Source organism: Artemia franciscana, chromosome 18 (genome assembly GCF_032884065.1).
Source record: "Artemia franciscana chromosome 18, ASM3288406v1, whole genome shotgun sequence".
Lineage (NCBI taxonomy): Eukaryota > Metazoa > Arthropoda > Branchiopoda > Anostraca > Artemiidae > Artemia > Artemia franciscana.
In genome coordinates, this window is record NC_088880.1 from 18,427,812 (window position 1) to 18,444,155 (window position 16,344).

Genomic DNA, 16,344 nt, shown 5'->3' on the forward strand with positions numbered 1-16,344 from the left:
GAATTCTTATACAAAATTTCTTTACAGGTCTCGCTTCCTCTTTACCGACTCAATTTTAAGGGTGGACATGTTAAGGGTAACTGACCAGGATAAACTTTCACCAGGATTGAATTGCAATTTTCACCAGGATTGAATTGTCCAGAGGATATTTCCATGGGGAGAGAGATTTTTCTACCAGATTCCCTAGCGTTATTTAAAAAGACGATCAGAAATTAAATAAAAAAGAAGTTTTTCAGCTCAAAGTAAGGATTAACTTTATAACTTAAAACGGACAGAAATTATTACGTATATGAAGGGGGTTTCCCCCTCCTCAACGCCTTACTCTTTATTCTAAAGTTTAAATTTTTGGCATTTTTTTAAAACGAATCCTAAAAGACAAGGGTCGCTATTAATAATTAGAACAATGAGCAACTTTGGTTTAAAGTGCCGAAAAACTTTAGCGTGAAGAGTGAACTGAGGGGGATACCCCCCCCCCCACATAGGTAATAATTTCTGTCCGTTTTAAGTTTTATTGTTGATACTTACTCTGAGCTGAAAAAAACTTTTTCATTTTTTATATTTAATTTTAAACTAAGAAACAGAGGCAGGAGAAGAAAGTAATTGAAAAGGACTATGCAAATGATAACATGTTGTTAAACCATAGTATATCAAGCATCATCTTTAACAACTTAGGTTCACTTTAAGTTTGAGAGACTGAATTAAGCCTTGTCAAAGATGTTCCATAGCAAGGCCGTACAACGTTTTTGTTTACGCTTTCTTGATTTTCCTATTTTATTTAAAGATATTTTAGAGACATTTCCTGATTTTTTTTAGAATATGAATTAAAGCTACAAGTTGTTTTGTGAGCATTTATAAATCAAAGATTGATGCACGTATTTGGGCTGGGTCAAAATCCAACAACTATAAAAACCCAGCACTCAGTAATTAGATTGATTGCTTGTTTTACATACGCCGGTACCATACCTGGGATTGGGGTTTTACTAGGATTTTTGGGTCAAACCATACTAGGATTTTGGTATGGGGTGCAATCCAACGGCAAGGGGCTTAACCAAGGCTATATCCAGGGAGGGACTGGGTTTGAACCCCCATCCCTGAAATGTTTGTTCGACTCGTAAAAACGAAACAAAATGAATACAAACAAATTTTTATGCGTTTTTAAGATTTTTTGTAACCCTTGTCGCAAACAAAAATTCTGGATACGCCCTTGTGCTCAACTATAAGATATACCATCTATATTTCTGTTTTGGTCATCAAATTACAAAAAGGTATTTTTATAGGGATAGGAAGTTTAAATGTGCTAGGTATGGACTGCACCCCACAACTTCTGTAATGCATGCTTATTTTTCTTGCTGGCAGTTTTTGTTTATCGAAGTTCTTCCACTTAAAACAAAGCATAAAGTAAAATACTTCCTTAACGAATAGTATTACGAACAAAGAAGAGGACCATAAACACCCAAGATAATAAACAAGAGCGTTAGCATGAAAAAGCTTTTTTTCTTTTTTTTTTTTTGCTCAATTTAGCCTATTAAGGATCTAAGCCCACGGATTTTCACGCAGTGAGGTCAACGAAAAACAATAGATGATATGCCTATATACGTTATAAACGACTTGGTATTAAAAAAAGCTTTGTTTGGTTCTCAGCCTAAACTGTTCCGTGATAAACTGCCGGTTGCGTAGATTAGTTTAATAAAAAAAACATAAAAACTATACATCATGTTCATGAATCATTCTGATAAACTCAGCATAATTATTAAATAGGTTTATTCACTAAGAACTTTCTGAAATATGTTAGAATATGTTAGAAACAGTGTTAAAGGATTAAACTGCAGAATATAATATGTGAACCCCATGGCTCAGAGAAACAATTACTGTGAAAAAAGAAAATAAACTTACAACACTTGAATAAAAAAATCATTGTTTCTGAGTCAGTATTTGCACTTGTTATTTCAGAAGAAAAGAACAGATTAATCAACAAACCTCAAATTCTCTTTTTTCCTAAGATTCGTACAAGAATTTATTTGTGTGTGTGTATTTTTTTTTAACTTTCAACGGATTTTACAAGAACAATCGTCGCAAAATATGGAATTGCAATCAGTTTTCGGAGCTAAAACCGTTCGTTAGCAGAAATAGCGCCAACGCGCCATCGCTCGTCCTTCTGAAAGAAAGGGATAAATCCTCTCAGAAAGTAACTTAAATGGAGAAGGGCTAAATTGTCACAGGATAACAAACTGTTATTCATAGGCAGCGCAATAGTGCTGCGTAAAAAAGTGATATTGCTTCAATATATTTTTTTTCAGACTACTTCGTATGTAAGGAATTGTCGCAGAAACTTCGGAGTGAACTCATTCGACTGGAAATTGAAAGTTCTAGTGCCCTTTTTAAGATTTGGAAGTTATTAAAGGGCAACCCCGTCCCATGCCCTTTTTAGCTGCCCTTTCCTCCTAAGCCCCCAAAGACATCCGATCAAAATTTTGAGGCATCCATTTAGTTCAAAATACTCAAAAAGTTCTACAACTATGCCTATCGGGATGTCATGACCTCCGCGGAGATCCTGGGACAAGGACTCTAAATTATGCTAGTTGCCCCGTTGCTTGTATATAAGCTTTATTATTGGTATAGCGGGGCATTCATGCTTCAAATTCATTTATTCATGTGCATTCAAACAAATTTTTTCAAACTCGTGACCTGTAGAGATGGTTTTTTCAGGCCAGAAAATTCCGGGGTACAAAGCTTCAAAAAAATATGCAGCCGTTTTCAAGCAAGATTTTTTAAATAAATATATATATACAGTTGCTCGTTTAAAGACAGACTTTATAAACTTGAAACCTTCATTGTTACTTCTATTACTGGGACTGCAACTGCGACTATTTGCGTTTGCGACTGCTCATGACTGCGACTACAACTACTTTCGGCTACAACTATTTGCAACTTTTACAACTTGAGATTTCGACTATGATATGATTGAGACTGTGACGGCGAATACTGGAGATTGCGACTACTTGCGACTGGGGCTGTGACTACTTGCGACTGCGACTATTTCTACTTGTCTCAGCATATATTGAAGGGGGTGTTGAACAAAATAAAAACACACTATGTACATGCAAGTTGTCAAAAGAGCATATCCGCAGTACCCCAGGAACAGATGAAAATATTAAGTTGAAAACTTTGGGGCATATAAGGGAGATGTTGGAAAGTAATCGAAGGTCAATCCGTCCCCCCATCCTGCCCCTTCTTAGATATCCCATTCCTCAACACTAATCAGAATTGTGAGATTTTAATTTGTTTGCAATTTAGGTGCTGAAGTGGTGACAGGTCCTCTCTTACCATATGCTTACCTGAATAGAGGTGGTAAGGGCAGGGTCATTCCATGGGAACAAGATTTGTCCCGAGAATTTTCTGAGAAGTTGAAAATTATGACCAGAAGCTTCGTTTTCTTTCTATTTCTTGTTAAAATAACCATCAATTTTATATTAAAAACGAACAAGGTTAAGTTAGTACGTATTTATCACGTGAAAGCAAAGAGCAACATTAAAAAAAACTATTCTGTAAATGACACGATATCCAGTCTATCAACCCAAAAACAAGCATATGTGTTCATTACAATTAAACAACAAATCATTTAAAAAATACTTTTTACGTAGTAACCATTTTACCCTAAAGTTAAAGTTTTAATTTCATTGCTTCAGCATCGAGTGTGTTAAAACAAAAGCAATGTAATAAAACATTATCTCTTTATTAACATGCTCCGAGAATGAAAGGACTGACTTAGCTGTCTTAGTTTTAAACAATAAAATTCTTAGTTTAAATACTTAAAAAAGCAAGCAGTGATTCAATCATTTGCAATTACTGGCTATATTTGTGATATTCTAAAACGCTTTCAGGAAAGTTCCAGGAAGTTTAGTATGACAAACAGTAGTTTCAGAGGCTTGCCAGCCTTCCTCGTATACAAGAAATTAAAGTTTGTTTTAATTTTTAAGTTGCTCTTTACTTTCATTTGAAAAAAATTCTGTTTAGTTTATTTATTGTTGTTAGGACTGCAAAGTTCTTCAGTAAGTCAGTAAGGAAGGACAAAGGTCTTCAGTAAGTCGCCTGATTCTTGAAGGCCTGACAAACCCCTTTCGATGTTCAAGCCTATTGGCTACCTCAAAGTTTTGCCTCGATAACTTCCAAGACTTATTCGGGCCAGAATTGCCCTTTGATAGGCACACAATGGACGAAAATGGCCTTTTGTTTTGTTGTGATCTCTTTTGTTACACAAAAAGAGCACTAGAACTATCGATTTACTTTCAAACAAGCTCCCTACTGATATTTTACGACGGCTAGTTCGACGCAGCAACCCCTAAAACAAAACAAAAACAAAAAACAACTAGGCCTATACAAACAAATGAGAAAATAAGAAATTTAGCATCTTGGTAGATAGATGCTAATCAGAGATCCTCGGTCCTGTTGAAATTGATGATTAAATTGTCATCAAGGTCGGGTCCGTTTTTGGAGCTAGGGAAACTAGTCTCTTCTTTCGTAGGCTATTTTGCCCTCTTCCCAGAACCATCAGATTTTCACAAGCTTTTGCGTTTCGATAGACAATATTAGACTTAGTCAATTTAATATATCTGGAATTACACTCGAAAGCTAATTCATTTATGCAAATGTTGCTCACATATTTTTGTCATTTTTAATGTCAGCTAGTACTGAAATCGGTCATGTTCATTGTCGCGCACTGTTTCCAAAAAAAACATTGGCCGTTCTGTTTAGACCCGTGATTCCTAACGTGGGGCACAGGCCCCACCAAATGGGACATTGTAATATTTTGGTGGGTCATCTCCGGGACGTGCACCCTTCGGTTGGCCATGCTCTAGAGCCCTCATAAGGTTTTCCATAGGAATGACGTCACGTTCAAATACATTTAACGAGCAAAAAAAATACATGATAGTATTGCAATGTCATGCATTGTATAAAAGGTGTTGTATACAGACAAATATTTAGTATAATTATTATTTTATACTAAAAAAAAAAGTACAAAGTATGCCTAAAGGACGGCTCAAAAACATATACCAAGATAATCGCGATTTAAGCTTCCTTCAAGCGAAAACGCGTACAAAATTGAATTGCAAAATTTATATATCACGAGGGGGCATAAGGATTGAAGAAATGTCTAGAAGGGGCACGGCCCAAAATTGATTGGAAACCACTGGTTTAGACCATCTACTTTTTTCCTAACTCTCCCTCAGGAGCTAAAGTGGGATCTAGTCAAGATTTTTTGTTAGCTTACTGGTGCTCCCTCTTAAATATCTCAGCAGTTTGCCTTCAGAGACCTGGTTTTATAATTACCAATTTTTAAGCCAGGATCTTTAGAAACACACAGAAGATGGTCAAATGCAATATCTACTCTGAAAATAGTGTAACCAAACAGTTCCATGTCATCTTAATAATCCAGGTCAGCAAGACGGTTCATATTATCCCATCGCTACTCACATGAATATCCAAAAGAACATCACTAGTTTTAAACTTGCTACAATAGCAAGTTATTATTATTCCTTAACTTGGCTGGATAGGAAGGAGTTATTCCTCAATAAAGCAAGAAAAGTTTGCCTATTCCTTTTTAGTTCATAGCATTCCTTAATAAAATGAAGGAAGTGAGGAATGAATCGGATCGATGTTTCCTTAATAAAAACAGGCCTTCACTCTATCAACTAAATGATAAATGAAATGCTCTCTGTCTGTAGTCATGAATACTTTAACATGAAGATTAAGGTGCATGTTCAGCAATGGCATAAAGAATCTCCCGCCCCTCATCCTTAAGTCTAAATTATGGCAGAAACGGTAAGGTGGTCAGACCCATCACTTGACCCCTTCCCTAAAAACACAAAAAAGCGTATACCACGTTACAACACTCGGTAACAGCAAAACTCTCCTGGCAAAATAATATTTTCCCCTATACTAAGCTTTATGCAGACTCACCACTCTGGAAAATTTAGTTGGGCCCCCATGCCCATCAACTTTGCCAAGAGAAAATCCTAAAAAGGATTTAAAAGAATACTCTTGATAATAGAATTAGTCTCGAATAGTTCGGATTTTAAATCCGAAAAGGATTTAAAAGAATAGTCTCGATCAAATCAAGTTCCCCAATCAATCTATAATTATACCAAAAGCTATGGACAATTATTTAACTTCTTCTCTCAGCATCTGAAAACCGCCAAAAGCCACCTGCTAGTAGGTGAATCCTCACTAAATTACAAAATCAAACTTTTTGTTTTTCCAGAGCGTCTGATAAACCTAAATCCACACAGCGGCGACGTCCCGTTGAGTTTGAACGAAATTTGACTATTTTATAACCATATAAACGTCTCATAATTTTCAAACTTCTCCATAAGCAAAAATTGAAATTCAGTTTATGCAGGCATTACCTTCCATTTCCTGCCAATCATACCTGCCCCCTTCTTGTCTGTAGCTTAGAGTTAAGCGCATCTGTCTTTTTTGTATTGAGTCAAGACTTCAATCGCTTTCGCACCATGAATATTTGACTTGGGTAGATTTTCCATCAAGTTAAGATTTTTGCCCCGAATAATCAAAATCCGTAGCTTGGACTCCCGAGCAGGACTTCAGTTTTTTTTTTCATCAAGTCAGGACCTGGCTCATTTTTCAGCACTGAGTCAGTTAACACCTTACGACTTGGTCTCATTTTGCACTAACCCAAAACTTAGTTCGCTTATGCACCCTTTCGCCAAAAATCCGCAATTTGGGTTTGGCTTTGTTTGCACCGAATCAGGCCTTAGGTAAATTTTGCACGGAGTCAGAACTTGAGTTGCTTTGCATTAGGTCAAAACTTGGGTCGCTTTTGCACTGAGATTGAACTCCTTCCATGATTATGGCTCTAACTACGTGAAGAATACCTTTAACATATTTGTCTGTACATTTTGATCCAATGCCACAGGGGCTACGGGAATTCCCGGAGAGAAAAAATGTGCATAGGATGGGGGCTAGATAACCTCCAAACACAATGAACCCCCTTAGACTGCGCTACAACTTTCTATTTCCCACCGAATGAGTCCCCTCTCGACTTACTACGACAGCCTATTTTATGTGAAGTGATCGGGGGAAAAAAAACTGTTACTTGGGATACCCATCAATCTTTGCTTAGTCGATACTTCTGCGTCGGCTCTGACAGACGCCTTATTTAACTTTCAAACTACAGTTTAGGCTGAGTTTATGTAACTCATTCAACACTTTTTCACTAACTTAGCAACTCATTTTTATATTCTCAACTCACGTCAATCATCACTCCTGAATTTTCCAAAGGGTAAGTGGAACCTCCATCCGAATTCTAAAAGCGTATTTTAAACCCTTTTCCCTGGAATAGTATTTTAATGCTTAAAATGTAATGTAAATGCAATGATAAAATCAACGAATACTTTGTTAGGGTGCTAATAATTAGTTTTTGGACGAGGGACGACAGCTTAGAATTTATGACAAAATAAGTATGAAAGCTAAAGGACCCTGAAGGTGTAAAATGATAACTTACGCTTACTTAATTGGGCTTTTTTTCCAAACGAAGAAATTAGATATGTCACAGTTAATTGCATTCCGAGTTTGGTCAAAATACCCACATGAGAGCTGTTATCTCTCTGCTTTCAGTTTTTCAACTGAATGAACAATGATTTGGCAAAAATACAATTATTCAAAGGTGGAAAGTAGTTTTTTTTACCAAGGTCTCACCGAAGCCCTAGGATTCCTAGAGGTTCCACACAAAGGAGTTTGCTACTATGAAGTCATGTTAAAAACGTTAAAAAAGAAGAAATTGCCTCGTCACTAAAATAATCGTTAGTTTCTATGGAAATAATTAGAACTAGCTTCAGGCTCCGTAGTATGTATGCTGCCTAGCAAGAGGAATGGGGCAACATAATATTGAGAATAACTAAAGTTATTAAGTTCTACAAGGAATAATTACGATATTACTCCAATTTCATTTTCATATATTGACACTTCAACAAATGGGTTTACTACAAAACAATGCAGGTAAAAGTAGATGGTAAATAAGCACTAAACGAATTTTAAAGCTCTGATAACGCCACCTCAAAATCTATAGATGTTCAAAAATCTACCCACAGTTTCACATAATTCATCCGTTTTTACGGTTTTTGTGATTTACCTTCCCATATCCTAAAATCTGTTATCTTCTCCGAGAAAATTCCTTTGTTCCTGTCTGAGTAGACATGCAGTATCCTCTATTTTACTTATTAGAAATTCGGGATTAGAAGAGAGACCTCGTCGTCCTCTCTTTTATTAGTCTTTTGAAAAAAGAACACGTCATTTTCTGCTCCCAAAGCAACATTGTTAATAGGGAAATCTCACCGTATATGGCAAATAATTCGACGTTTTCCGTAGCATAAACCATGCCAAATCACAGTTGAAGCAGGTTTAGGGGGCATGGGGGTGAGGAAAGACCATATTTTGTTGCTCCCATCCCCCTTGAAGACCAACAAATGCACTATCAGCAAATATTTTTCAAAACTTTTCATAAATCTATGCTTCAAGCATTTTTTTTTACCTTAAAAACACTTTCAATTATCCTCTTTAAAAAAAAGACACACACACACAACCTGCATATATTTAAGTAATCTATAAACCATAACCTAGTCTATAAAACTAAAAAACCCTCACCCAATTATATTTAATTTAATTCGCAAACTACAACTTGAAAAAAAAATATTACTAGACAAAAAAAATGGCTCTTGCGCAATATGCCGACCACACTCAAGAAGTGAAGGAGTGTTAACTACAATTGTTATCTAATATACAGACTCCCTTTTGTAGTTTTGGCTAAATTTTTTCAAAGCTTTCTAAAATACATAAAACTATACGAATATAGAATTTAAAAAGGAAAAAAAAACAACATTGGAGTCCTAGCAGGGGTCATCTTCAAAATCGGTTCTTCAAACATGAGCCCTGAGAAGATGCTTGAAAAGAAGGTCACTCCCCACTCTTTTTTTTAAATTCCCTATTACAAATTTAGAGCCTGGGAGCCGTCCTGTGGTGGCGCAGTGGATTTGACCTTAGCTTGGTAATACGGTATCCAGAGATCGAATCACGCCGCAGGAATGCACTGCAGGGTCGACGCAGGGACCTTAGTAGTCAAGAAGCGTCGTTAATTCTTAAATAATAAATAACCTGGGAGCCACTTTTTATGTAAAAATAAATATTAAGTAGAAGACTTTACCTTTACAACTCTTCTCTTTTAGATCCCAATACTGGTTATCTTCGCATTGATGGATTTTCTGACATTTTCCTTCCGACAAAACACCATGATGGCAGGACAAACATTTATTTTCCTCTCCACCGAAACAAGAACCGCAAGAAGAATGACAAGGACTACAAAAACCATTATCGTCGTAACTCCCTTCAGGACACACGCAGTCACCCCCAATTAAATTTCTATTATCTGAACACGCATAGCAAACTCCCCCATCACACTGCACACAGTGATTTGTGCAAGTTGAAAAATGGCAAGTTCCGTTTATGGGGGTTAAGTCGGGTTGAGCACAACGAAGACATACATTGGTAGCAGGGCTGCTGCATGTGGTGCAGTCTGGGTCACAACTTATTTTTGAACAATGTCCAGGGTCAATAAGCGGGTTTTGGAGACAATCAAGACAGTCGTCAATAAATGAACATGATATTATATTCTCATAACAGGTGCAATTTTGACAGTCGGATATCCATGAATCACTTGTCTGGAACAAAATCGATCAGATTAGAAGAATATGAAATAACTCATGCTAATTATGAGTACAAGGATTTAAAAACAGATCTGACTTTTCAGAAGGCACTGATAATAGTAATATTTTTTCGCTGCCGGGTAAGATATACTCGGTAGAACAGGAACCCATTGCGTATAAGCATTTTTTGTTGTTGTTTCTTTTTGGCACTTTGAATCCCGCAAATGTTGTTTTGATAACGTTAAATAAAAGCTATTGTCAAAATATAACAGAATATTTAAATATGTATTTATCAGAAACAGAAAAAAAAGTTGATATGGACAAAAAATTCCATAAATAACTTGCAGAAAAAAAAAGACTAATTTATGACGCTCTCAATAGCTCCTCACCAACCGTGATGTCGATAACTTTTAACATGCAATTATGATTCTCAACAAAACTCAAACAAGCTCAGTTTTCAGTAAAGCACTAGATTTTAGAATTCTTAAACAATTGGAAATAATTTTACGATTCGCTTTAACTGTCAACTTTGATCTTTACTTCGTAAGAATTTTTTTTTTAGGTTTAATTTTGGCTTTAAGCTCAACACGAGTTTTTGTTAAAATAGGGTTTTAAATATAGATTCTATATTCTACCTCTAATAAATTTCCCGAAGAGATATCTGCAACTTTGTCACATAGAAAAGGAGTCCGAAGTGTAAATTATCACCAACATCTTTGAAAAACTGGAGATAAAATCGAATTATTTTCATGAAAAGAAAAATTCAAAATGATATTTTTTTTCATGAAGTAGGCCTAGTTTTTTCAACCGCCTTTTTTCGTTTTCGCTTATGAAGGAAGCTAGAATGACAGTGTACTAAGAGCCAGGATTTTAATAGTTAATGGTAAAAGTGGCTACAATGATACCAAGTTCATGCTTTCCAGCCTTTTTTTATGGCACTTGGTATTAACCAAGTGACATATAGCAGTCGCCAATTCTGTCGGTCTGTCTGTCGGTCTGTCGGTCCCGGTTTTGCTACTTTAGGCACTTCCAGGTAAGCTAGGACGATGAAATTTGGCAAGCGTATCAGGGACCGGACCAGATTAAATTAGAAATAGTCTTTTTTCCGATTTGACCATCTGGGGGGAGTGGGGGCCCGGTTAATTCGCAAAAAATAGAAAAAATGAAGTATTTTTAACTTATCAGCGGGTTATTGGATCTTAATGACATTTGATGATTGGAATGATATTGTGTCTCAGAGCTCTTATTTTAAATCCCGACCGGATCTGATGACATTGGGGGAGTTGGAGGGGGAAAACCTAAAGTCCCGGTTTTGCTACTTTAGGCACTTCCAGGTAAGCTAGGACGATGAAATTTGGCAAGCGTATCAGGGACCGGACCAGATTAAATTAGAAATAATCGTTTTCCCGATTTGACCATCTGGGGGGAGTGGGGGCCAGTTAATTCGGAAAAACTAGAAAAAATGAAGTATTTTTAACTTATGAGCGGGTGATTGGATCTTAATGAAATTTGATGTTTGGAATGATATTGTGTCTCAGAGCTCTTATTTTAAATCCCGACTGGGTCTGATGACATTGGGGGGAGTTGGAGGGGGGAAACCTAAAATCTTGGAAAACACTTAGAGTAGAGGGATCGGGATGAAACTTGATGGGAAAAATAAGCGCAAGTCCCAGATACATGATTGACATAATCGGAACTGATTTGCTCTCTTTGGGGTAGTTGGGGGGGAGTAATTCTTAAAAATTAGAAAAATGAGGTATTTTCAACTTACGAACGGGTGATCGGATCTCAATGAAATTTGATGTTTAGAAGGATATCGTGTCTTAGAGCTCTTATTTTAAATCCCGACCGGATCTGGTGATGGGGGCGGGGAGTTAGGAGGGGGAAACCCAAAACTTGGAAAACACTTAGAGTGGAGGGATCGGGATGAAACATGGTGGGAAAAATATACACAAGTCCTAGATAGATGATTGACATAAACGGAACGGATCCGCTCTCTTTTGGGTAGTTGGGGGGGGGGGGGTATTTCTGAAAAAATAAAAAAATGAGGTATTTTTAACTTACGAACGGGTGATCGGATCTCAATGAAATTTGATATTTAGAAGGATATCGTGGCTCAGAGCTCTTATTTTAAACTCGACCGGATCTGGTGACATTGGGGGGGAGTTGGGAGGGAGAAACCTAAAAATCGGAAAACACTTAGAGTGGAGGGATCGGGATGAAACTTGGTGGAAAAAAAATACGAGTCCTAGATACATGATTGACATAACCAGAACGGATCCGCTCTCTTTGGGGTAGTTGGGGGGGGGTTAATTCTGAAAAATTTGAAAAAATGAGGTATTTTTAACTTACGAACGGGTGATTGGATCTCCATGAAATTTGATTTTTAGAAGGATATCGTGTCTAAAGCTCTTATTTTAAATCCTGACCGGATCTGGTGACATTGGGGGAAGTTTGGGGTGGGGAGACCTAAAATGATGGGAAACGCTTAGATTGGAGGGATTGGGATGAAACTTGGTTGGAAAAATAAGCAGAAGTCTTGCATACGTGATTTACATAATTGGAACGGATCCGCTCAATTGCGGGGGGGGGTAATTCTGAAAAATAAGAAAAATGACGTATTTTTAACTTACGAAGGAGTGATCGGATCTTCATGAAACCTCATATTTAGAAGGACCTCGTAACTCCGATATCTTATTTTAAATCTCAACCGGATCAAGCGTAATTGGGGGGGGGGCAGTTGGGGGGACCGGAAATCTTAGAAAATACTTAAAGCGGTGAGATCAGGATGAAACTGGATGGGAAGAATAGAAACCTGTCTAAGATACGTGACTGACATAACTGGACCGGATCTGCTCTCTTTGGTGGAATTGGGTGGGGGGGGGTGGTAATTTTGAAAATTGAGGTATTTGTAACTTACGAAAGGGTGACCAGATCTTAATGAAATTTGATATTTAGAAGGATCTTGTGCTTTAAAGTTCTAATTTCAAATTCCGACCAGATCCTGTGACATTCGGGGGAGTTGGAGGGGGGAACCGGAATTCTTGGAAAACATGAAAATTGGAGTATTTATATCTTACGAATAGATGATCGGATCGTAATGAAATTTGATTTTTAGAAGGAATTCATGTCTCAGAGCTCTTATTTCAAATCCCGACCAGATCTTTTGACATTGTGGGGATTTGGAGGGGGAAATCTTGGAAAAACACTTGGAGTGTAGGAATCAGGATGAAGCTTGGTGGATAGAATAAACAAATGTCATTGATACGTGATTGACAGAATCGTACTGGATTCACTCTCTTTGGGGGAGTTGGGGGGAGGGGTTCAATGATTTGGTGAGTTCGGTTCTTCTGGACGTGCTAGGGCGATGAAAATTGGTAGGCGTGTCAGGGAGCTGCACAATTTGACTTGATAAAGTCGTTTTCCCAGATTCGACCATCTGGGGGGCAAAAGGGAGAGGAAAAATTAGAAAAAATTAGGTATTTATAACTTACGAGTGGGTGATCGGATCTTAATGAATTTTGATATTTAGAAGGACTTTGTGACTCAGAGCTCTTATTTTAAATCTTTACCGGCATTAAGCCTCTTAATTTCCTTTTTAAATCAATCTATTGATTCATAGAATTTTGTTAGAGCTCATACCATATGATCTCTTGGCTCTTAGCTCTTCTCGCTTCGTCACAAGTGCCATATGAGCTCTTAGCTCTTGTTTTCTCTAGAAAATGACGCAGAAAAATGCAATTTTTGGTGCCATATAGCACTTCACGAGATTTATTAAGACAAATTTATGAAAAGCACGTGACAGTATATTTGTAGCACGTGGTATATAAGACTAGTATCTTATAAATAGGCAATTAAAGACATCTCTACGATCTTGAATAGCCTACTAGCCCAGTGGAAAATATAAAACGGAGACAGATCACTGCTAATGATCGTTAAAAGGGATTTTCCTTATTTTATAAGATTTTTCTTGCTTTTCAATGTTTTTCAAGGCGGGGGACTGAAATTCTCCAGGCAAAGATTTTGACAATGACAATTCCAATGATAACTTTTCATGTCGGCCAACCACATTTTGAGAGATTTCAAACTTTTTTTTTTAATCTACAAACATTTCTTTTCGCAATAAAATTTTACAACTAATTTGAATATGTATAATAATTACCATCCTTGAATCACATATAATGCAGACATTTTTCTAAAAAGCGTCTGTAAACCCTCTGCTAATATGGACTGTAGTTTGCTCTTTACTAGTTTTTAGATGTTGCTGCAATCACGATGGTTTAACGAGATTACATAGGACAACAAAAGAAAGAAGGCAATTGACAACCAGCGAAAAAAGAAAAAAATGCAAATATTTTGAACGAGACCACTGCTCGACCGTCCTCACTGTAAAAAAAGAATAAAAAGTAGAAAGTCCAAGAGACAATGTAAAAATGCACTATTATAGAGATTTGATCATACAGTAGGTTTCACTAACAGGTGAGGAGTCTTACAGGTAGTTTTGTAGCTATCCTATTTTGTCTCGCGGCTCAGAAGTTGAGTTGGAGCTCAAAGGAAATTATTTCCTTTTTAGGGTGGAGAGTGGGGTCAGTCACAGCTCGGGAGTTTTCGGAGGAGGAGGCAAATAAAACATCATTTTGGGGTTAGGGAAATAATGCAAAAAAAATTAATTTGATTATTTTAATAAGAAGGGCCCAAAGATTCAATAATGATTTTCTTTACGGCTGGGTCTCTAGAACCCCTCCCCTGTGTACGTCCCTTGGTGAGAGAGCTTTGAATTTTATTGGAAAGGACTTATTTTTTTTCTGTCTTCAAAAAACATTATAAGGTAAGTTTTTTCGTTCTTTTTTTTGTCGTCTGACAGGAACTTTAGCGTCTTACTTTATGTTCATAGATTAAGAAATTCTTTTATTACTCAAATTCCCCAGGTAACTTGAATATGGCCTATGAGGGAGAATAAGAACAATTCTGTTTCTGCTAAATTCGTTTTTATATCATACCAATAGTTCGTCCTATGGCGCAATTCTCCCTGGCCGTAATATGAAAGAGAAAAGGAAAAATTACTTTCCTATTATTACATGGTGAAAAGTGTGCTTTAATTCCATTGGTTCAAATCTGTGATGTAAGTTCGTAAGTTACAACATTATTTCTTATTTCTGGAAAGCCAGTAAAAAGAAGGGAAAGTTAAATTTTACTTGATTAGTTCTACTGTATGTCTCAGGGTGCATATTTTCCGGGGCGTATTTTCCATGGGGGTATTTTCCTCGGGGGGCAATTTCCGTGGGGATTTATTTTCCAAGGATGTTTCTCATGGGCGGGGGCGGGGTAACCCTTTTAATTAGGTATGCACCCCATCTTATAACGCCTAAAAAGTCATCAATATGACGCAGTTTGCCTTCAGTGCTGGATCTTTACCTTCTAGTGAACAGGAAGGCTTCGAGTGAGTACTCCAAAAGCTTCATAAATTGGTAATTTCGCGCTTGTCTTGGCATACTTATTTGGAATCAATTGGTTCTCATTATCGAACTCTGAACTTTTCAACCTACTTTTTGTTAGAAGTCCCACCGTAATTTTGGTTCTGAGTATTTTTTTTTTTTTTTTGTGAACACATTTTTTTAATGTATTCTCTACATTTTTTTTTTTATTTGTCAAGCGTCAGAAATGATCCAAATATTGGCGTTTCGAAAAAGTAATTTTTAAGCGGACACTTGAAGGTGACATTAATAACATCTACTCGGAGCCGTCCACTTCTTTGCGCCAGTGGTGTCAATTAATGAAATATTAGGGGGCAGCATGTATTTTTTCAATCTGGGGGTGGGATTTGATTTTTTTTTTTCTTCTTCTTCTTTTTTTTTCAATGAAAATACCAAAAAAGGAATTTTTCAATGTAATTCCCAATATAGATATTTTTGAAATCTAAGGGGAGGGAAACACCCCCCTAATTGGTATCACAGTTTTGGATCTCCTTTTGTAACAGCCAAAAGATCGACAACTGCAACAAATAGTAAGTTCTTGGTTTATCCATAATATTTAAGTGGACAAATAATGTCAATCAATCCATTTTATAAAAAAAGTTTAAAAATTATTTCACTAGAAAGTGGAATTATCTGGTCTTCCTGGAAAACTTCTAAAATTAGCTTTCTTTAAATATCCACTAAGAAAATAATAACAATAGTACTTTTTTGGCAATGCAGGATCAAGAAGCTTTTATCTATTTTAGAAAGAATCTTTCCAGGTGAAGATGCGAAGTTTTGAACTTTGATCTGAAACATAAACGAATTATACTTTTCCATATGAAGGCATGGTTTTAACAGAGCTACGAAATCTGGCTGCCGAAGTGAAATTCGCCTTACATCAAAACCAAATTTTATAATCTATTTACCGTGATTTTATTGTTACAATTTCTTATATGATAATATTCTCATTATGAGTCACGAAAACCATAATGCTGCCAATTCTGATTGCATTGGATTCAACCAGCCTGTTGTGTTTAGCATAAAAACCAGCTAAACATATAAATAGGCTTAGCAATGCTATACAGAAAAATCGGATAGAACACCATATAAGGTTTTAAGTCTCCGCTTTTGACATGAACGGAAGTAATTTAGGTTCATACCCTAACCAAAAACAG

At 36.6% G+C, this 16,344-nt stretch overlaps 1 protein-coding gene across 3 annotated transcripts in view; it reads right to left on the reverse strand.

The window, feature by feature from the left end:
* The window catches only part of LOC136038701 (extracellular matrix organizing protein FRAS1-like), a 196,884-nt gene that overhangs the window by 168,327 nt on the left and 12,213 nt on the right, over nt 1-16,344 (reverse strand). Inside the window, exon 3 of one of the 3 annotated variants that reach the window (XM_065722012.1) lies at nt 9,215-9,728. In XM_065722012.1, the coding sequence (XP_065578084.1) occupies nt 9,215-9,728 (514 nt within the window). Of the gene's footprint in view, nt 1-7,519; nt 7,649-9,214; nt 9,729-16,344 lie in introns of those variants that run through there. The other 2 variants (XM_065722013.1, XM_065722014.1) reach the window with 2 other exon arrangements.